General features: G+C 40.9%; 1 protein-coding gene and 1 long non-coding RNA gene across 2 annotated transcripts in view; one reads left to right on the top strand and one right to left on the bottom strand.

Annotated features, from left to right (window-relative positions):
* Positions 1–3649: 3649 nt before the first annotated feature.
* Positions 3650–12914, bottom strand: LOC125451443 (uncharacterized). Its single transcript, XR_007247300.2, has 3 exons — positions 12780–12914; positions 7118–7255; positions 3650–6631 (listed from the first exon to the last, which is right to left on the bottom strand). It is a non-coding gene; the product is annotated as an uncharacterized LOC125451443 (long non-coding RNA).
* LOC125451442 (potassium channel subfamily K member 9) overlaps positions 12081–24231 on the top strand; it is a 51704-nt gene continuing 39553 nt past the window's right edge. Inside the window, exon 1 of the mRNA XM_048528514.2 lies at positions 12081–13008. Coding sequence (XP_048384471.2) covers positions 12459–13008 — 550 coding nt within the window. The 5' untranslated portion in view covers positions 12081–12458. The remainder of the gene's footprint in view (positions 13009–24231) is intronic.

Genomic DNA, 24231 nt, shown 5'->3' with positions numbered 1-24231 from the left:
AACAATACATACAAAGTACACCACTCTCACTAATTTGAAATTGAAGCTTAATCTCCCTACTTTTACATTCAAATCATCTTGTATTAAATGATAGCGCTCGATTGGCTTTCCTAATCACTGAATAGTCTTGCTTACGAACGTTTTGTGAATTAGATACCTGGAGATCCTGACTTGGCTGCATCTCAGGGCTCTGCAATCTCTCAGCATTGAGATATCATGCCTCACTTTTTCCTTTCTGGTGAAATGGACAATTTCACATTATACTCCATTTGCTAGATATTTGCCTACATCTCCCTATCTCTTCTTCACAACTTATTTTCCTACCCTTCTTTTAGTCATCGGCAAACTTCAAATCCACGCTACCAGTCCCTCCATCTAAGTAATTTCAATAAAATGTAAAAGGCTGAGGCTCCAGCACTAATCTGTGTGTTATATCACTCATCATATCATACTCACCAGAAAATGGCCAATTTATGACTACTCTTTGTTTCCTGTTAGCTAGACAATATTTATTTACACCAATATATTTACCCTGCAGCACAAGCTTTTAGTTTTCACAATAATCTTTGTGTAACATTTATGAAATGTTTTCTGAAAATGTAAGTACAGTGAATCCACAAGATCCTTTTTATCCACATCACATCTTACTTTCCTGAATTGTTTAAACATGATTTCCCTTTCACAAAAACATGCTGACTCTGCCTAATTGCTGTGACTTTTTCTAAGTACCCTGCTATAAGTTATATAATAATAGCTTCTAATTCACCGAAGCTTCTTAGACAGCACTACTGAATCTGGGACCACAGTCATGTAGAAGGACAAGAACCAGCACATAAATGGAAATGCCATCACCCTCAAGTTCCTTCTCAAGCCATTCACAATTGGAACTTTGAAATAGATCACCCTGGAACTCCTACCCTAATTGCATTATTAGTGTACCTAACCAAACTAACTGCAACAGTTCAACAAGGCAGCTCATCACAACCTTCTCAAGGGCATCTAGGGCTGGGCAATAAATGTTGGCCCAGCCAGTGACACCTACATTATCCGAAAGCTTAAAAAAATCTTCTCTACGACAGATGTCTGTAGATTTTTGCTTTCTGAATCACTCCTGTTTTGAATAAAGGAGTTAGATTTGCTATTTCCCATTCTGATAGGACCTTTTCAAAATCTAAGGAATTTTACTTCCAAGACCCAAGTCACTCAGGACCTGGGGACTTTTCACCCTGGAGCACCAGCAATTTTCTCACTGCCGCTTCCCTGTATACTATAATTTTAGTCATTTGGTTGTACAGAGCTTGAGTATTGCCGATAAAAGACACATTTTGTCAAAGCTTTTGGTTTTGCATTCATCAGGGCTATTCACAAGAAATACCAAATGTAATAGGAAATTAACATTTAAACTGTGTAAGCAGACAGTGACATTTGGTTGGCAAGTGAACTCTAAATGGTAGAAATGTACTCCGGAGAATATACTCTTTAGTTTAAGACTGACAGTTAACTGCCAAGATTCACCTAAATTTTAAATGAGGTAGGTTGAACCTAATAGGTCAAAACATTGTCCTGATAAATGAATCAAACAATGGTGGTCACCTATTTTGTTGCGTTGAAACAGTGTAGTATGTATATATGTTCTTTTTGTCTGCAAAGAATAGGGTTATGTTTATTAATACATGCATACGTGCCACATTGTGAGCCTGAATGACAATCCTAATTTGGTTATCAGCAATAGTTTCTCACACTGTCAGGATGATTAAGCAAATGGTGTCTAATCATGCAGTGATTTATTAATTACCATTGACACTTCACCATCTTTTCCTAGCTTTCAGTCATTCCTAATTGACGCGTACTCTTCAATATTCAGGTCTCAGTTGATGTCATTCCAAAGTAATATGTCTGCAATGCCATTAGATCATACTGATGTATTATTGTTTGTGCGATCAGTTCATCTGTTTTATTGCAAATGCCACATGTATTCAGATACAAGGCCTTTCTGTCCTTTTATTTTTTTTTGTAAATTCTAGCCTTATCTGTTGATTTATCCTGAGATTTGCACTGTCTATCCCTTGCTATGATAATCTGTCTATCATTTCCCATATTATTACTCTCTCTCTTGCCTTATCTATACTGTTTGATTTACACATCTTCTCAAATTTGACCCTTGCTTCCATTATTTAGTTTAAAGCCTACTCCACTTCTCCAATTATTTATGGCTTGCTAGAACAGCAGCCAGTTGTGCACTTTCTAAAAGATTCAGATTCTACTTTCCCAAAACAGGTGCTGGTGCCCCACAAGCTGGAAACCACATTTCCCATACCAGTCTTCGAGCTTCACATTCATTTCACTCATCTTATTTGCCTATACCAATTTACTTATGGCTCAGGTAATAATCAAAATGTCATTAGCTTTGAGGTTCTGCTTTTCAATTTGGCCCCTAGCTTAGCATACTGCCTATGCAGAACCTATTTTCTTCTCCTGCAATGTCATTGGTACCATAGGGCCTCAATGACTGGGTCCTTCCTCATCACAATTGCAAGTTACTGTTCAGACTCTTGCTCTTTGTTGCACCATGAAGGTAACTTGTTCCCACACAAGCTGCCACCTAGAAGGAGAAGGGGAACAGACTCAGCCACAGCAACATGTCTCCAAGTCACACAGCATGCTGACATAGGAAAATAACAAGAGTAGCCTATTCAACACCTCAAGCCTATTCCACCACTCAGTGAGATCATGGTTGATGTGTGGCCTAATTCCATTTACTTCCTTGAGGCCCATATCCCTTAAAATCTTTGCTTAACATCAATTTATCTATCTCATATTTATAATTAACAACTGATCTAGCATCCTCTGCTGCGTGTGGGAGTGAGTTCCAAAATTCTACCTGAAATGATATTGCTGTTCTTCTCCTGTTGCTGTCTCAAAATTTCAAGAACTCAATGCCTAAAAACACAGTGAGTCTATCTCCAGCATGTGGAGTCAATATTTCAAGAAGATAGCTGACCACCACAATCTGAAGGCATTTAGGAATGAGTAAAATATGCTGATAAATTGGCATCCCATGAAAATAATTATAAAACAGAAAAGTAAGGCAAACAGAACACGAGGTGGGGTGCCAATTATATCAGTGAAACATATGTGCAAAATAGACGACTCTGTGTGGGTATTGTCATCATGAAAACTTCGAATTAAACTGGAAGTTACCTCTTCACATTTATGTAAGCTTAGGAAGGAGGTCAGTTTGCTTTATCAAAAGATTAGTGGATAATGTGAAAACTGAAAAGATATTATCACAAGTACCTTTATCGAACTAAAGTGATCTTTCTCGTCAGCTGGTCAATGGAGCACTAATTCTTGGATCAGGGTGTTACAAAAACCATAGTGATTTGTATTTATTAAGAATCCAAAACTGTAAAAGGTAGCAAGGCAGGGTGTTGATGCTGATAATGTTGAAGACATTCTGGGATCCAGAATTGTTAACAACAATTATAATGATGAACTTCAGATAAATGAAGCGATTGGAAGAGATTGTTCAGAAACATTTATTTGAAGCTATAATGTTCAACTCTCAATATGTACACATCTAACCAGGAAACTGAGATTTAAAAAAACAAGATTTTTTAAAAGTTCAGATTTTAAAAAAAGTGGCTTAATTCATCAAAAATGTTGAAAACAGGAGGATTAGTATCAATGTTCAAAAACATCTCACCAATACAAAGCAGTAATCAATAAAACCAATGAAGTACTGTAATAACTAGCTAAAATATCAAAATACAACTCAGCGGAAATGTTGATTAAATTGTAAAGTACATTGGTCAAACTCTAGGCACGAAAACATAAATATGAGGGGTGGTGTGCAGTGTATTCACTGCCTGGAGATATGCAAAGAAGGCAAGACTGACCTCTGTCTATGAAGCCTTTGTTATGAGGAAAAATAGCTAGTCTTGGGTTCCTTAGCCATGAAGAAGATTTCTAAGAAGTGATTTTAGAAATATGGCTGACAGTGGACAGCATAGAAAAGGTAAATGCTGACAATTATTATAAAATTTATTGCTTTGATCATGAGGTGACAATTTTAAGGCAGCCGCCAGAGTGATCAATTCGGAAAACACTGTCAAGATTGTGATTGTCAGAACGCCTGACTGATTTGAGAATCACTCAATGCTCTACCATGGTCTTCTTTAGTAGGTGAAAGGGGATGAGCCTAATCATGAATTTTCTTGTGATTGTCGCTATTGTTATTGCCGGGTGTCAAGATGCCAATTTTTTTCTGAAAACCATCGATTTGCCATCTTCTTGCAGGTGAAATAAGACTTGATCAAGGGGGAGCAAAAATCATTTCTTCTTCAGAGTTTGTGTGGGGTATCAAATTAATACTGTTTACTTATTTGAGGCGTAGACCAGCTAGGCCAGACGACATCACAGCATTTCGCAAAAGCACACACTGGTTTCAAGCAAATATTGCTTACGAGAAGGTTTGACATATTTCTCACTTGCTGTGTAATTGGAGGTAGTGTGGCACACAGCAGTGAATTATTGCAGACAAGTTAAGATGTAGACGGTCCCACAAACTTCTTATGGCACCATTTTCTTATCTCCCAAATGTTCTCGTTTACCCTGACACTTGCAAGTAAGGGTAACTTTGTAGGGAACACATAAAGGGTAGTTTGAAGACCAAGTCCTTAATCGGATGTAACTACTGGTTGCATCCAACACAAAACATACAGGTAGGTCGACTGTTGCAAGAGTAACTAAAGTTACGTAGCATTAGGATAGCAATGTTCACCTGCTTCTTGTCTAGGCCACAATATAAACTGGATAGAAAGTAGCACAGTGGGCAAATACTGAAGTGGCTACAAATCTGATGTATAAAAAATCTGGACATATTCAACAAGCCAGGCTCATCTATGACAAAGGAAAGGGTTAACGATTCAGATCGATGACCTTCTGTCAGAACTTTAAAAAAAGTTGAAGAAGTATCCAATTTTAGGCAACTACAGAGTTGGCATAAGTCAGGAAAGGAGAGAAAGAAGAGACGAGAAGTTCTGGGATAGGATGGATGGCAGAATATGTAATAAAAAGATGTGTAAGACAAAGAGAGAGGCTATTGAGACAGATATTCGAACGGAAAATCACATTCCTGGAGCATTGCCTGTTTCCCTCCTCCGACTTGCTGCCAGTACTGCCCAATGCTTCCAGCATTTTCTATTTTATCTCGAATCTCCAGCGTCCGCAGCACTTCGTATTTGAATAAGCAAAAGATGGGTCCCGAGAGGTTAAGCAGAAACAACTTGGATTATAATCATTGTTTGGCCAACGATTAACTATGGACACAATTTAACTAATAAGCAGGCAGTCGAAAATTGTCATCTTTGTTCCTTTGTATGGGGCTCTGAGGTAGTTCTAGCATTGTTAGGTATATCTATTCGAAGACATGCACTTCCATAGTGTCTGACAAAAGCCAGTATGCCATTTTGATAACTTTCCCAGGGCACATTCTGAAATTCAAATTGAGTATCTGGGATAAAGCTAGTTACCCTGAAAGATGACTGGATTATTCCGCTTACTTGTCACAAACCGGCTTATAGTTTTCTTTACAACCGCCGGAATATGTGGAAGATCTCGTTTTATCGGGAGAGATACATGCAACCCACTAATTACGTATCCAATGTTTGTAAAATCGGTCGTAGGCATTTTCCTGACTAGTTAACTCCTTTAATACAGACAAAAAGCTGTATTCACAGCATGCCGCTCGATCTGAGATAGTTTCCCCACCAAATAACCAATACAGTTTTGTACCATTTGCTTACAAATGCAATATATCCCATAACCTGATCGCATGGAACTTTACTAACTTAATCCAAACTACGTAAGGATTAAATTAATCTATCTTCCAATTGCTATTATTGGATAAACATCCTCAAGGTGAATTTTCTCCCACAAATTTACTCCAGCTTGTAATAGACTATATTCCTTTCTAATTATCTTTATGATTTCAGAGACTGTCCTATTAAATCATTTCATACAGCCGGAGAGGATTCGTAGCCCCAAATTATATACTATGAAATGGAATCGAATTCTTCCCGAATATTCATAGGTATGAGGGATGCCGGCATTTCACCACTGCCTTTCTCTTCTCGTTGACCAGGACGTCCTAACAAAAGTTACATGCAGTCAGCAAATAGCAAAACACATAGTAACCATATCACTAATAAAGCAGTTTGGAGAGTATTTTTAGAGAATGGTGCCATCAAATGACACAGTTGCATTCAATGCAAGCGTAATATCGAAAAGGAATCTTGCTACCCACTGGTCCGAGTCAGAATGATCGGCCCAGTTCCCCAGATGGCCTCTCCTTCGATGAATTGCTGGCTGAAACCCAATATCGTCCTTCGACCTGTTTCTGTATTACTTTAAGTTCAGCGGAATCATCTGAAAGCACTCGAATTGACCTCGATGTTCCTTTTGAGTGAAGAATATTTACTCAGGTTTCTGCTGCCGAAAGTATATGAGCATCTGTTGAGGACAGGCTTAAACGTGGGTCCATTATTATATAACCTCATGACTTTACCTCAGGTTGTGTATTAAGATTGACCATGGAGCAACATCCTGGACGACGGTTACATTCCGGTAACTGTTGATAAAGACAATTGATGTTAAACCTGGTTTCATTTTAACTCCCAGTCCACACAACTTCTGATTCAATATAAAGAGTTCCGTAACTCAACAAATTGAGAGATCCATACAAGTTCTTCACAAGAATTTGAAGACAGTTTTTGATCAATTTTAAAATAGGACCACTTTCTGAAGTTATACACATATCCAGTCAAAACAAATTGTTGAAATACTACTTGTTAAGTTTACAGGACCGAATATAAGGACGGCAAGTTATAAAGGAATCTCATCTCCTCAGTGCACATTAGGTCATTAGTAAATCGATTGTTTCCGCAGATATCTGTGGACATTGGCATTAGCTATTTTAATATTTGAATTATTTGATCAACTCATGAAAGGGTGAATTGAGAGCAAGAATAATTGAAATTGAAAAAAAAACAAGCGAGAGGAATGGCAGATCTTGGTTGATGCTATATTAATGCCCCAAGCAAACCCCAAGGCCTACCTCAGCCAGCACGAGCAACGAACCCGCGCTCTTGCTTCAATTCAATACTACACTTCAGTCTTCCAGACTAACCACTCCAAATCTAGTCCTGATCTTGAAGATTGAGAAGGCTATCTTCCATCACTTGAATTTCTAGGCCTGCAGAAAAGACAAAGTATGTATTGTAATGCAGTGTGGAGTTGGAGGAGCACAGCTGGCCGGGCAGCATCAGAGGAGTAGGAAACTTGAAGTTTCGGATCGGGGCCCAGGGTCTTGACTGGGTCCTCATACTGTGCTATCTCTGACTCCAGCACCGGGAGTTCTTACTATGTCAAAGCATTTATTGCAAGTATTTGGGTCCTTTTGGTGTAGTGATAGTGTCCCTACCTCTGGTGCAGAAGGCTGGCTTTAAGTTCTACCTGTTCCAAAGGTATGCAATAACATTTTTCAACAGGTTAGTTAGAAAAAAAATCTATTGTAACTTCAACGTGTATGCTTAAAAATGATACATTTAAAATGCAGGCTGTAGGAAATTTTCGGAGAGGGAACTGATGGTCGGCTCATTTAATTTTTAAATGTAACAGGATGAAAGAATTGCAATTCTGGTATAAAGTCATTTTTGCTTTTAAGCAGATCATAACTTTACTCGACCTGCAATATATTCGAGAATGGCTGGATACAACAGTTGCTTAAATGGATGCAGCCCCCACCCCACCCCACCCCACCCCACCACCCCCCGACCCCCCGAAAGGTTCTCCTCGCAAACATACGAATTAGAATCAGGTGTAAGTTCCCGCCATTGAATGAGATCACGGCGGATCTGATTGTAACTTCAAATCTACATTCCCGCCTATCTCGTATTAGCTTTGAACACCCCCCACCCTCGCTCTTGCTTAACACGAATCTATCTACCTCTGCCTTCAACATATTCATGAACTTTGTTTCCATCACCTTTCAGGATCAAATTTCCAAAGATTCGTTATTCTTTTGTGAGGAAAAATTCACATTCTCTTTTAAAGGGAGACTCCTGATTTTTAAACAGAGACCCCTAATTCTAGATTCTCCTGAAAGAAGAATTATTCTCTCCATATCCACGCAGCCAATGCTCCTCAGTACTTTGTACGCTCTAATCAAGTCACGCGGATTCAAGCCTACCCTGACCAACTTTTTCTCATAAAAGGGTCCTTTCCCGCACTCCCATTCTAGGTATCAACCTATTAACGTTCTCTGAACTACCTTCAATGGCAGAAAACGTTAATCTATATATAAGGAGACTTCTTCAACAAGTACTCAGGTAGATATACCTCCTCAACCAATCCCTGCCCCATATCAAATTTGTTATTTATAGAGAAATCCGTAACAACAGGTATTGAGATGCACACATAACACGTTTTGCGACCCTATCTAAAACATGGAGAAGGGCATTTGAGGGAACTGGTTCCAGGCACAAACCTTCCCAATCTCTATCTCAATCAAGCCTGAGATAATGTATGAGACAACCTGATATTCTAAGCTAAAGATGTAAAGCCAAATATATCAAGTATACCATTGATGACTGCATATCTTTCAGCTCCTATTGTAACCTTGCTGATTACCCTGTGTGCACTAATTAATTTATCTGCTCCAAAGATGTGCAGGTTAGGTGGATTGACCATATTAATTGCCCATAGGTTCCAGGAATATCTCGGCTAGGTGGATTAGCCATGAGGAATGTAGGGTGGGGGTGTGGTCTGGGGGTGATGCTCTTTGGAGGGTCGGTGTGGACTGATGGGCCGAATGGTCTGTTTCCATAGTTTGGGGATCCTATGATCTGTTCAAACGCACTGAACCATGGTAATGTACTAAAGTACATGAGCAGACTTCCCATTTTAAAGTTATATGCAGCAGTATAAAAGATGCAAATCCATGGAGTTGTCTAAGCTTGAAAACAACTTAACCAGTCGTGATTTTTACTAAGATTCAGAATTATTCTTCCTGGATTTCCCATCTACCAGTTTACGTCGCCTTCTGTTTGGCAAGGTGTTCCTTTTTGCAGCTACGGTGTGACGTGCTCCCTTCACTTACGAAATATTATGTTCAGACAAACCTTCCCTGAACTGTTAAATGGCAGGCGCATACTTGTTCCTCGACTTAATTGTATTTTTGAAAGGGGCACTTGCAAAGTGAGCAAAACCATGTACGTCCTCAAGACTCGTGATTTTCTTGCATCTCTAATGCACTTACCACAACTCCTTCCGCCCCACAAAACAATATTGTTTATTTGTTCTCATCTTGTAATTTGAATAGACAAAACCCACACCGATTATTTCCTGCTAACAGTTGTATTTTTTCTGTTTCGTTTTGCGGTGCTACAGGCTGAATCCTGGGTGCAGGGGGATCGTTTGCATTTATATACTGTTTCACAGCAACTGTCCAGTGGCGCGTAAAAATTCACATCCGATTTGTAATGAACTGAATTATCCTTAGGTCAAGCGCCTCATAGAAAATATAATAATCTCAATGAAACCAAACAGCATGCCACACCATCTACTCCGGTCATTGCGAGAACATGTGTATGTCTGCAAACGTATAAATAGCAATTCTCCACTTAGCTGTGTGAGTCTCACAACAGTCACCAACACGAAGACTAATCGGCATTGCAATTCCTTTAACTCAAATGTTACTGGAACCAAACTTGCATTTGTTTCAAATTCAGCCTCGTAAAGGCCATTCTGACTGAATGGATCAATCGATTGCAAAAATAGACCAGGAATTTACAATTTTCATTGCGGTGTTTTTGTTGTTTCGCAGCTCAAAGCAAAGCAAAAGCATATTAAACTCACAGTTTAGTTTGCCATCGGAAGTCTAAGTTATTTACCAGGTTTACAAAGTCAAAGGACAAACATTGCGAATGCGGACTGCTATCTGAAAACATGAAAAGGGACGCCTTATGTCTCCCGCGAGTAGGGCATTTAAGTGTATTTAACCCCGCGGCAAAGAGTGTTTTTGTCGAAGTCAACTTGAGCCTGAAGTGAAGTGGTTGTACTTATAGTAATCTTGTTGATGACGCTTGTTAATGTCAATCAATATATATTTTCTGCAGGTTTAGCTTAACTGATGTGCAAAACAATGTGGGAACGTATACAGCTGGTATCAATATGGGGTATGGTCCTGTTCGTGGATTTGGTTATGGAGAATGATTATTTTAGACGTTTAAATTAGCGGTTGGCGTCGAATGAACTAAGTAGAACTGTTCACCCGAAATTAAATGATCCCCTTCAACACAAGACGCAGTTTCAAAGTAACAAACAGCGCGCTGTATTTTGAATGGTTTGCTGACTTTTATTTTTAAATGTTCTGGTCGGTGGAGACGGTAATTTGCAAATCTACAGTGCGTCCCTAAACTAACCTGTCCTGAGAAGCAAATTGTTTAAACCTGATTGAGGTTTTAGCGGCTAATAGCATTGTGCAGCCGCTGACTCAGCAGACAGAAGGCTGACTCGGCCACACCATTTCCCGTCCCCTTCCTGTATCTTTTAATTTTCATCTAACTCACCCATGATGTCAATTTCTTCCGCTATCGATGACGCGCAGTCGGAAAACCCCGCCCTGGGGCTGTCGCTGTATTTCAGCACCACGGACAGTTCAGAAACAACAAAGATACAACGTGGCTTCTGCTCCTTTGACACTGCTCTTTTTGTATTCTGACTAATTACCTTTTCCCAGACATGGTTCCACATTATCAACGCCATTTTGGGACTACATTTTGATCTTACATGAATCATGATTCCTGTTAAACATAGTCAAATGCAAAAACCGAATCGCTATTTATAACAGATGTGTTCCCCCAAGTTCTTCAGCTACACCATTGTCTCAGCCTCAAAAAGACATAATTACGCGACAACTGAATGCAAAGCACGAACCGAGATTACATTTTATTCGGAGTTTCTATATTCTATAGATAACATGAACTGAATTATCTATTATTTAACTTCATCTTAAAGAGATTTTTTTTCACACAAGAAGTATCGCACTTCTAAATACTTCATAGCTTTTGAACAAGTTGACTTCGATCCCTTCTCCATGAGATTAAATGAACAAAGTAACCTTAGGGAAATGACTGAATGGAACAGGGGTTACATTGACACTAGCCTGAAGTCATATTACGAGTAATTGCGTGCAACACTTTCGGGACAAGTCCACCCACCCTCCAACACCCCCCCCCCCCATTGTCCCCCCCAAAATGTTTCTGTTGTTTTATTTGCCTGATTCTTGTTTATGCTTTCACAGAACTAACTTTAATATGTGTTATTTGGGCAGGTGTTTTCTGTGATCCAAATTCAGTCCCTACCGTCATTCTATTTGACGAGGTACCGCGGCGCTTTGGAGCTCTGTTTTACTGCTGTTTCATTCCGTACTTGCGTTTCTTTCATTTGAGACCACATGCCAGGGAATCAAAATCACATGTTTGCTGGAATCAAAGCACTGAGACTGATGATTCCCATGTACTTATATTCGAAACGGTTTAACAGCACATGGATAGGGTCAGGCTTCCGGATCTGGTAATCAAACTCCGTGCTCAGTGTAACGCACAATCTACACCAGTTGACTGTGCCTTCAAAAAATAAATTATGTTTTAGGGCGACAAATGCAACCCAACAATTCAAAGTAGAAATGACACAACAGCGAACGCACACTAAACCAAAACATGGAAAACAAGCCTACTAATTCTGCCTCATTACCATCATAATAAATGTCAAGTTAGCCTGAACATCTAATCCAAGCTATTCCTGCGAGGCCCTATGTGAAATCAGAAATAGATGGGGGAGGGTAAGTTATGAACTGAACGATTTGACAATTTTTGGAAGAAAGTTCCCGTTACTAGCCTTTCGCTCAGCTTGTGCCCGCCCTCGGTCTTTCGGGTTCACCTGACTTTAATCTCCCCCTCAGCGGTTTATTTAATTCCCCATCTTTTTGATCGTGCAAATACCAGGATGACATCAGCTGGTCGGTTAGCTGTGGTTCTGCATTACAAAAACCCATCTAGAAAAACCTGTTCTTCAGATTAGCAAACAAATAAATAAAGCCAAGCACCCTGATGTGCGATGGCTGGGATCCCACTGGGTGTGGTTAGAGAGGGCAGGCGGCCAGGGGGAGGCAAATCTCTCCAGCAATCATACCCACCCTAACTTGGTGGGTATCCCACCCAGATCGGTCAGAACTCCGCCAAACCCACTCAGTGCATCCCCCCCGTCAGCATCTCCCCACTGTCACCAGCAGGTTTTGACGCAGATTGCACTGCTTTTGGGCACTCGATCACATCCTTTGTGAACGGATCGCTCAGCGAAAAGCATTCTCCCCCCACCTAAAGCGTGCTGTTTTGATGGCCCTGCGCACTGGGACGACTTGGTTTGGTCAGGTCTTGCGCAGAGTTAGGTTGCAGGGATCCTGGTCCCGGCGATCGAGCAGCTTGCTTTGCCTGTCCGCCCCCGAGAAAGCCATCGACGAGGACCAGTACATCTCGGATAAGTTGAGCAGCCGCTGCCGGGATCCTGGCTGCTGCACCCGGGCTTTCTCGGTGGACCTCGCCCGTTTGGAGAATAGCAGGGAGAGCGGACATGAGCCGCTCACAAGCCGCTTTTTGGAGGCCATGAAGCGGCAGAACGTGCGAACTCTATCCTTGATCATCTGCACGTTCACTTACCTGCTGGTGGGAGCCGCTGTCTTCGATGCCCTCGAGTCCGAGTTTGAAATGGAGCAGGGTGGAAAACTGAAAGAACAGCAGATCGGGCTCAAGGGCAAGTATAACATTAGCGATGAAGATTACAAGCAACTGGAAGTGATCATCATGCAAGCGGAGCCCCACAGAGCAGGAGTTCAGTGGAAATTCGCTGGATCCTTTTATTTTGCTATTACAGTGATCACGACTATAGGTAAGGATGTGCTTTGTGATTCCACTTTGAAAACACAGACACAGACACGCACAGACACACACAGACACACACACACACACACACACAAAGAGTCAGATACACAATTGTTGTTAAGGCGCTGACCTTAGTGCTGAAAGAAAAGCGACAAACCAGGAGGGAGACCCCGGAAGCCATGAGCTGGGTTGACACTTTTAAAAAAATGTTTAGGTCATGTTCGACAGATACACAAGCCTATTTAAAGTCTGCCTGGTAACGGAACCGATTATATACACGACCTTCCTCAAACTCTAAACTGAAACTGGTGTAAACTTCGTTCATGGGGATAGTGTAACGAATGCAGTTACAAATCGAGTTCATCATCTTTGTGCATTGTCTGCAAATGAACTGCTGTCCGTGAGTGCAATTTCGCTGAAAGACTGTTGGACAGTCTCACTACTTCAGTTACAGAGCCAGACACTCTGGCTTTCATGCTGACTTCCAGCTTCTTGGTAACTGTACGTGATCTGTTTGATAAGATCATGTCCAATTTACATCATTGCAATGTTTAAACGCATTCAGATCACAAGGCGATCACAGACACTATTATGATTTTCGAAGAGTGACTCTGCATGAACAACAATTGTTTACTTTTGGTATCAAAACTCCTGATCAAATCGCAACTACACTCGTATCTGCTCCAGTCTTTGCACTGAACATGAGTCCTGTTGCATTCAGAGTACTAAACCATCTGGTGGCACTTAATGCTGCAGGAGTGCATGTTACCTTTTGAAGATCCAGATAGATTACTAAAGTGTTTGTAAAGTGTAAGACGAGGCGGTAGGGGATAAGATAGAGAGGAGATGCGGGTAGTAGTGGTTGGAGAACTTCTATTTAGAATGTTTGACTGGCTGCGAAATTTGTTGCTTTGTAAAGTTCAAAATGACGAGAGAAATGGATTTGCAACGCTTTCGAGAAAACCGCAATGTGAGCAAAATAGAATAAAACTGCTTCCCGCGTGTGTGCAGTGCAGCAAGCGCGAAAGATGACGTGCTATGGAAAAGGAGGAAATAGATTTCCACATACAGGGCAGTAGGATATTCAATGAGGTGCGCAACATAGTTTTCAGTTAAGAAATAGTGGCAGTTTGTAGAAAAATGCTGAATATTTAATTCCTACCAGTTGCTGATAGAACTACAAGGGAAGAAAGATGATTAGTGTTTAAATTTTTTTATTACGCCGAGATATTTTATGATTTAGAGGGGTATGGTGGTGTTTGTTAATAACAGGCCCAGAGTCAGGGAGATCAACCCTGTACTGCACCAAATGCAGTAGATCAGTATTTGGGGCAAAGTATTGCAGTGATATCAGTACCTGGAATATACCAGGTATGCACTTCGCCTTCTGAATTACAATATAATCATTTTGCTAAAAAGCACGAGTACAGGAAGGCGTGGGTGGTATAGTTTGGTGGAAGGGTGAGGTGAATCACTGCCATATCATCCCTGATCTCGTAAACAGAAACAGAAACCCTAACATGGTCACACCAACTTAGCATCATTTGGGCCATTCCACCCATTTTGCTCCAGTTATATCTTTATTTTCCTATAACTTCCAGAACAATACATTATAAACCCTTTGAGTTACCTCACGATGCGTTTAAACAGCAAGTTGCTATTTTACATAGTTGAATTTTTTTGAGGAATGCAAAGGGTAGAATTCGAGCATGATTCCTAACTGAATGAATGTTCTTCTTCTTAAGCTTCTGCGCACCGATTTTGGTCTGACAGCAGCCCCACTTTGCTTAGCCCCAAGTGTCTTAACTGACATTTCCTCCTGCCTGCCTGTCACTCGATCCATTGACTTTTCTTGATTAATTGCTTTAAATGTTTCCACCGCTGCCTTTCATTGAATTATCGACTACAAGCGGGGTCTTAGCAGTGCAGTTGTTATAATCACAACAGTGTCAGAGCTCGGCGGGGTATCCAGGCAGATTCAAGCGCAGATCATTTGACTAGAAACTTCTATTATCCTCATCACCTTGTAGATCCTTGTATGTCTAGAATAAATGGATTTGAAGAACGCCTCATTGTACCAAATAGATGAACCTGCAATGTGTAAATTATTTTCCTTTTTTGCATATCAAATCCATGTTGCATGCGATGTTGCTTGGATTATACCGCACGGAGCTGAGAGTTTCAGTGATACTTTCATGCTTGATTAAGAGTTCAATATATAATGATTCGGTTACTTAAATTAGAAACGATCTTGCGCTTTAAAACTCTTGGCGATCAATCAACATATTTCGTTATTCAAACTAGGTTAGGATAGAAACACATTATCATTACCTAGATTGTGTTCTCGTGCACGATGTATGCTTGTGAACGCAATCTGTTCAGCAGTGTCAAGATTAGTGGTAGAGAACTGTAGCGCCCCCGTAAGAGACACTCAGCATTTAGAATGTCACCCTCGCAACCACCGCCCTCCGTCAGCCCTCATATCTGAATTATTCTTTTTCGACTTGAAAGACGGTATGGATTAGAACTTTACTAAACTTCAGCAAACTTTTGTTTCATCGCGATACAGGCAACGCATCTCGTTGTCTAATCTCAAAACTGACTGGCACTTTTTTTCATTCTTTCTCAGCATGTGGGTTACCTATCCCTAATTGCCTTTAAGAAGGTATTGGCCAACTGCCCTGTTAAACTGCAGCGATGCTTAGGGTGTTGGGACACGCACAGTCATATTCCACTTATTTTTAACCTAATAGTTATGAAAGAAAAGCGAAATAGTTCCAATAACAGGATGGTGTGTAACTTGGAGGAGAACTTGCAGGTCGTGGCATTCCTGCGTATGAGCTGGCCTTGTGCTAGATGTTAGCTTGGAAGGTACTGTTGCAGGAGCCTTGTTGAGTTGCTGCAGTGCATCTTAGCTGATACACGATGTTGTCAGAGCCACATTAGAGTTAGTTGGAGAGTTGTTAGCCTTGTTTTTTGATCCATAGTTCATTCAAGGTGGCTATAAATAAATGTTGGGTGAGTGAAATGATGTAACTAATAATTTGCTTTTAGTAATTGCAGGAGAGACCTGACAAATATCATCTGATAAATGTTTGAGAAAGAGACAGATCCAGGGCCAAATGCTTTACTTTGTAAATAAGGTCAGAGAATATGACACCATCGCAGATTTTGGAAAACCTAATGTAACAATTTGTTCCCCAGGCATTTTTCAATTCAACGTCATTTCTCCTAATCATTAAAAGAAAAAATAATAAGAACTGAAGATTTAGCAAATATGTGAACTCGACTCCTACAGTGACCTTTTTGATGATTTTATCAGCTGATATTTATCTAGTTCTTTAAGAAAAATATCTGTTCGAGAAGGGAAGTTAGAAAGATAGACGATAAAGAAATGTAGGAACAGTGTGATTTCCTCGCTGCACACAAAGATTCTCTCAACGGATCGATTTAAATAATGTAAATTCCAATTTTAGATTAATATCTTGGATTTTTATGCGATTATTCTGGAGGCTGGAGAAACATTCACACAGCCCCCTTTTCATACCATCATCAGGTAGCAATTTGCAATTTGAAACAAAATAAGAAATTTCTGGAAAAACTCAGCAGGTCTGACAGTGTCTGTGGGGACAAAGCGAAGTTAACGTTTCCAGTCTGCTGAATCTTCATCCGAACTAATAGCAGTTGGGAATAAGCAGTATTTACGCTGAAGAAGGGGTTGTAATAGAATGGAAGGAGAGGTGAGCGAATAGGTGGAGATGGAGCCCAGAGAGAGAGAGAGAGAGAAAGAGAGATATCTTCAACATCGCAGTTCGTTGTTTTAGTTCAATGAACAATTTGATTTTCTCAAACAAGCAGAAAGGAACAAATGTGGAATTAGAAGACGGTGATAGTAAAGTCAGAGGTACTTTTCCACTTAGAGGTATCACTACGCGAACTGGGATACACCTTCATTAATTTTATCACTTCAGATTTTGAATTCCTTTAGGATTCACCATCCCCTGCTTATCCTGGAACTGGGAAGAAAGGAAGTGTACATCTCAAATTTTGTGGCGGTTTCCGAACACTCAAATTGCAGTGGAATCATAGAATGGCTTCAGCACAAGAGCTGACCCTTCGGTCTGTCGGGTCTGTACTCTCTGCAAGGAAAAAAAATGACAAGTCCCCGCTTTTCGCCTGTCCAGTTGCTTGCCCAATTCCCAATAAGGGCCAATTTCTGTTTTAACATGACATAATAGTTTCCTCTGATATTGACAACCCAAGAATAGTTTTCATTTCTCGTTTATGCTACTATAATGTGTTTGATGGTTAACATTTTCTTTCCTCTCTCTGAATGTTGTCCTATCTCATCATCATTGCTGTTAACTTACCTTGCATTAAAAGTTTAGCAAAGCAGATTGATCCTAATAGTTCAATTGGAAACGATCACAGATCAGATTTGTTTCCTAATCTTCTAAACCCACTGGCACTGCCCCGAAGTTAATATTTTAAATACAAATTAAAACGCCTGTGTGATACATTCAAAAATCCTCTCTAATGGGATATGTCTACAAATCGATCTGCATCCCTATTGGTTTAGCTGTAGTTGAAGATTTTGAGTTGGGATGTATTCGGATGTATTTGTATTGGAATGTACAGTACCTTATTACTTGGGTATGGCGACCTATAAATGACTTATGGCTTAATACCTTGTGCTCATTTTCTTTTCTTTAAACGTAGCCACGGGGGAGTTAAATTCAGGCGCTTAATTTTTTTTACATATTACTCTCTTGGAGTTTAGTTTGGATTGGTTTCTGGGTGATCCTGTAGATTCACCTCAGGATCTGGCCTCCTCTCAGCTACAACTCGAAAACAATACATAGCGCTTTTAAATTTGGCTTTCTTTGCAATCTTCTTACACATAATCCTCACCCTGTTTCAGCCATTGTTTTCTACTCTGTTGCAATCTTACACGTCTCTCCTCCTCTACCCTCTCGTCCATATCCACTATCTTCCTCCCCACTTTCCTTACATATCTCGCCCTTATCTCTCTGCGTTCCTCTTCGTTCAATTGCACAATCTTCAAACTGACTCACTCCACCGTGTGCTTGTGTTTTCTCATAAATTTTGCTCGTTTTTATTTTCAGCAGAATAATATTTTCGGTGAATGCGTAAAACGTATATTTGCCATTGTGAGGAAAATGGCAGAGTTTGTTCGAAAGAAAGGCTGAATTTATATTCCCGAAGTATTGTTTGACAGTTTTAACAACGAGGAACGAGCGGGTCTTCTCCAATTCATCTGAAAAGTACATTTATCGCTAGCCCAATGTTCCCTGAATCCTCTTCATGCCTATCTAGATGATAGAGAAAGCGTTTGAACAAAGCGGTGACAAGTCTCACTTCACAGCCTCGAAACAGAACGTTGTCGAATGTGATGTACGTTTTCCTCAGCCGTAGGCTTAACATTTGCGCATCTCACGAAAGCATTAAAACGCAATGGTTTTTGTTGGAACCCAGGACTTATTCAACCTTTAATTACTGTGGTATGGGATATCCTCCTGTCATTCCCAGGAATCTCCCGCACTGCTCACGGTCCATGCTAGGGACGGCCACCGTTCTCCCGAGTGGTTTTTATGAATTGAAACACGACACACTTGCACAGACGCACACTGCCCATGCACAATTCTCTCGCCGGCCACACGCCTGCATACTCACTTTTTTTTCTATCTCCTTCGTACCTACACACATTCTAAATGCTTCCACATTGCCAGCAGATCGTTCCTCCTTTCCTATGTACACGTATTCACCTTTGCAATTTTATGGGCCGCATCAGCCACCGTTGCTATATTCTTCGAAGGTTCCAAATAATTATGGCGAAACTCTATTCATAGTAATTGCTCTTTCACGACAAACGGCAAGTCCTGGAAGCTGCACATGCACAATTAAACATGAAAAAAGGCGAGCTCTACATTTCTGTGTTTATTTGTGCATGTGTGGGCTTCAGCACTTATTGTTTATAAACTTTCCTGTAGGTCGTGCTGTCGAAGCCACTACAGGCTGCATTAAACTGAGTAAATTGAGGAGAAATCACCTTTTTATGCAACTGATCTAATAACACCTGAAAAAGTTATGTATTGATGATTTAGATGCAGGTGGGTTTTTACTAGTCAGCAGCGTCAGTAACCCTGATAATGCAGATATATTGACGAAATGTAAATTTATCTATTGTGATGTAAACATAAAACGCAGTCTTAAGACAATGGTTTTACGGATGATATAAATAGATCCTCAGTGGAAGCACAGGCAATGTTACCTTCTGCTTTCTCCAGCAGCACAGATACTGACAGCTGGATAGGTGTGTTTTTTAGATGAGAGACAGAAGCCCCTGGTCCTGAGCTCCTCACTGCCATTTCTTCACAGCGGCCCAGGGAGAAATGGCTTGGTTACGACCAGGCATCTGCTCCAGGCCTCAGGCTGGAGAGGACCTCATGGTGTCGACAGTTAGGGACTTGCTACATTTGCAGAAGGTGACGCAGGAGCAGCAGGTCGGTTTGTCAGGGCCAGCAGACAATTTAACACAAAGGCTGCAGGACAGCGGTAATATCACAAGGACCCTGCTGTTTCAGGTACGCTATCACTTGGGTGTCTCCACAGCGAGGTTGCTAGCTGTCTTGAAGAACCAGATCCAGCAATCTCAGAGTCTGCTGCACAGACCTACACTCCATGCTTAGCACCAATGGCAAGGTCACAGGGCGATGTGGGATCATGACCTTGTCTCTCAGCACCCATTGCTCAGAAGAAGACACAGTAGTACCAGTAGGCACCCAGGTGGAAGAGAAATCACACACACACCGTCCAGAAGTCTCCTCTGGAGACACTCCAGAGATTGTGGGATTTCCATATCCACCTTATCTGCTACATTCAGGCCTGTGAGAGTTCAAACCACTGGAGAGGACACACTCAACATGTCTGGCCCTCTAGACAAAATCACCCCCCACCCCTCACCCTTGGAGTTGCACAATAAAAGTTAAAAGGCCAATAAATTCTATTGTAGAACTGGTTCCTCCAACTAGCTGTAGAACCCAGGGATGCACTGAGAAATAGTAGATGAGAAAGAAAGATGACTGCCTTCTGAGGTGACACATATGGTATCGATATGACATCCATGAAAGTAAATTTCCAGTTTTCTAAATATATGTTCAGTTTTTTACCACTAAGTGTGAATGCAAGACTCTGTCTAGCCAAAGCTATGTCATTGAAAATTCAGATCCTAACAATCACTAGAGTTACACAATGCTCAAGGAGCCAAAGTGTGAAGTGAACAGCTTCCAAACCATGCACAGATAATGATAAATTGCAGGTGATTGCTACTTTGGGAAGTGGGCTCCAGCTTTTCAGCCAGGCAAGCATTGCAATTGTATCATCTGTTACCTTGAATGACATGTTCAAGAATGCACATTGCTAGGATTTGGACTACACATCTAAGGTTCTTAAAGCATATACCTGTGTTTCAGCTTTGGTGTACAGGTAATAGTGTTTCTCTTTGAAGGGATTCACATTGTTTGAGATTAAAGCCTTCTCCATCACAGAATGGAAAACTTACCCTGTCCATAAGACCATAAGACCATAAAACATAGGAGTGGAAGCAAGGCCATTCGGCCCATTGTGCCCACTTCGCCATTTAATCATGGCTGATGGGCATTTCAACTCCACTTCCCTGCGCTGTCCCCATAGCCCTTGATTCCTTGTGAGATCAAGAATTTATCAATCCCTGCCTTGAAGACATTTAACGTCCCGGCTTCCACTGTGCTCCGTGGCAATGAATTCCATAGGCCCACCACTCTCTGGCTGAAGAAATGTCTCCTCATTTCCATTTTAAATTTACTCCCTCTAATTCTGAGGCTGTGCCCACAGGTCCTAGTCTCCCCACCTAATGGAAACAACTTCCCAGCATCCACCCTTTCTAAGCCACACATTATCTTGTAAGTTTCTATTAGATCTCCCCTCAACCTTCTAAACTCTAATGAATACAATGCCAGTATCCTTAGTCATTCATCATACGTTATATCTACTATTCCAGGGATCATCCATGTGAATCTCCACTGGACACACTCCAGCACCAGTATGTCCTTCCTGAGGTGTGGGGCCCAAAATTGGACACAGTATTCTAAATGGGGCCTATCTAGAGATTTATAAAGTCTCATTTACAATTTAATATCTGTTGTGCACTGGCATCATTGAAAACAACAGTGGTTGCTCCTTGAACAGAGAGTAGGCTCAGATTCTCTGCCTTGGTGAATGCCAAGCATTATTTTTGCATTCACTCATGGGATGTGGGCCAGCATTTATTGCCTACTTCTAGCTGTCCTCGAATGTGATGGTGATGATGAATCGCCGCAATCAACTTTTTGTAGATACAGCCATAAATCCATAAGGGAGGGAATTCTAATATTTTGACTCTGCAATGCTGAAGAAAAGATGAGTTTTTTCCCCAATTCAGGATAGTGAGTCGCTTGAAGGGGAACTTGCACATGGTGTGTTCCCTTGTACCTGCTGTCTTTGTCCTTCTTGATGGTAGTGGTCATGGGTTTGGAAAGTGCTGTCTAAAGGAGCCTTGGTGAATTTTTGCACTGCATCTTGTAGTTGGTACACACTGCCATTATTGAGCATCTGTTATAGAGGGACTGAATGTTGATGTGGTGCTGATCAAGTAGGCTAATTTATCCTAGATGGTATCAAGTGTCAGTGTTATTGGAGCTGCACTCAGAGGGCAAGTGGGGAGTGTTCCATTGCAGTGCTGACTTGTGCCTTTTTGGCAGTGAGGGACAGGCAGTGGAATGGTTAGGTTGTAAATAGTCATTGCCTAGCATTTGTATGGCATGACTGTTAATTGCCACTTGGCAGCCAAAGCCTGTATATGGTGCAGATCTTGTTGCAGATGCGAATAGACTGCATCAGTAATTGAGGAGTTGTGAATGGTGCTCAACATTGTGCAATCATCATTGAATATTCCCCCTTCTAACTTTATGATGGAAGAAGCAGTTGAAGATAATTGGGTTCAGAACACAAACCTGAGGAATGTCTGCAGAGATTTACTGGAACTGTGATGACTGACCTCCAACAACAACCATCCTTCTTTGTGCCAGCTATGACTCCAACCAGTGAAGAGTTTTTCCTGATTTCCATTGACTCTTGTTTTATTTGAGCTCCCTGATATCACATTTGGTCAAATGTGACCTTAATATCAAAGGTAGTCACTCTCGCCTCACCTCTGGAATTTAGATTTTCTGAACATGTTTTGACTGAGACTTTAATGATGTCAAGAGCTGAGTGGCCTGGCAGAACCCAAATTGAATGACCTGCTTACTGACAATGTCAAGCAAGTGATGCTTGATAGCACTGTTGATGGTGCTTTTTATCACTTTACCAATGATTTCAATGGGCTGGTGATTGGCCAGATTGTGTGTCTACTGCTTTGTCTGTACAGCATATACTTGGGCAACTTCTCATGTGGTTGCAAAGGTACCAGAGTCATAACTTTTCAGGAGCAGCTTGGCTAGGGGTGTGGCAAGTTCTGGAATACGGATTTTGTTGAAATATAATGATTTGTTGAGTATGACAGTAAATAATTTGTAGTACCATCCCTGTAAGCAATTGAATAGGTAGTTCAATAGTAAGAATTCATCTTGGAATTTCTAATCTTTGATTAATTGGGTTATCATCATTTTTGTCAATTGCTAATATGTGGTGTGTATTATATGGATTTTTAATAACCTACCTCCTCATCCTTTCTTGACCCAGTACAAAACAATTTTTGTTGAAAAATTGGTCCAGATTTTACAATTTTAATCTGAATTGATAATGTTTCATGCACACATGGGAGAAAACTGCCCACTGATATATCTACTGTTATGATGTGGACGTTCCTTTCCCAACATCATTCTGATTCTAACCAAGGTCAAAGGAATCACCAAACATCCACCAGCATAGAGATAATCAAGTAGGCAAAATAGTCCTTTCTGAAATAGTGTCACAGCTGGAAAATCAGGGATTTATTTTGTTAATTCTGAATTTTTAAAAGTAAGTTTTTTTCCAATTGATACCAGTATGTCTTGATATCCTGACAATGATGATTACTTCCAGCTATGACATGTGGGTGAATCAATACGGCATTAGACGTGAGGGGTGCTGTAGCAACATGGTAGGTGATGAATGAGGTGAGTTTAGGACAATCTTGTGAGAAATCTCACTATGCCTCATGGAGAGAAATCTTCTGTGAAACTCAACAAAAACTACTCTTAGCCATTTCATGGGAAGATTCAGTCTGTGTTGACTTTAGCAACGTAACCAGTCATTGATACATGTGACACAATGGGGCAAAATCCAGTCCTTCCTTCCTTAACTCCATAGAAGTGTTGGCTGTACTTCTGAGTGCATGCAGCGGCCCTCTGCACCCAACTAAAAGCTGGGGGCGACCCAGCCTTCAAAGGAAGCCTGAGCTGATACTTTTTGTTGTTGGCCTCAGAGTGACACTTCCACCCCAATCAAATGGCCAGTAGCTTTTCAGGTGGTTGCACAGGAGTAGTGGCCACTGCTAAGAGTGTAGCTAATCTCAAATGAGGACAATTGGTGGAGACTAGACACTAAGCTAAGTGTGGCAGTCTTGTCAGGTTAGGGGCCTGTCAGGTTGACTGCAGCAAGGGCAGTGGTTAGAAGCTAAAACGAGGAGGATGTGGGAGTAATAAGTAACTGTGGGAATACCATATTTGTGCAGGATAATGTTGAACACATCCCAGCCCCCAGCCTTCAAACATGCAGCCAGGAGCATAAAGTACAGCTACTCAATTCATTTCAGTTGCTGTGATCACGGAAGAGGGTAGATTTGAAAGGCTCAGTGATATTGTAAATGTTAACACATAGCGCCTCATAATTGTAACATGTTGATGTGTGTGCATAATTCATTGTAACCGCTTGGTTCCTGCTGTCAGCTGTTACTACTGTTATATTCTAATTTATGTTCACAACAGTATAGGAGGATATTTGGAAGGCAATGTTGTTGTGAACACTGCTCTGGAATATACGATAGTGTAGAATCCTCCCTACATTGGTGAGGCTAAGGTCAGGAATTCACTAATTTTGGCAAATCTTGTGCATGTCATTAATTTATGCTGCCATTTTTGGGCATTCTTAAACTCCAACATCATTGTGTCATTCAAAAATATTCAATTTTCTTTTCCTCTTAACAATGCAA

The sequence above is a fragment of the Stegostoma tigrinum genome, chromosome 5, assembly GCF_030684315.1.
Source record: "Stegostoma tigrinum isolate sSteTig4 chromosome 5, sSteTig4.hap1, whole genome shotgun sequence".
Taxonomy (NCBI): domain Eukaryota; kingdom Metazoa; phylum Chordata; class Chondrichthyes; order Orectolobiformes; family Stegostomatidae; genus Stegostoma; species Stegostoma tigrinum.
This window is presented reverse-complemented; position numbering and strand designations above follow the sequence as displayed.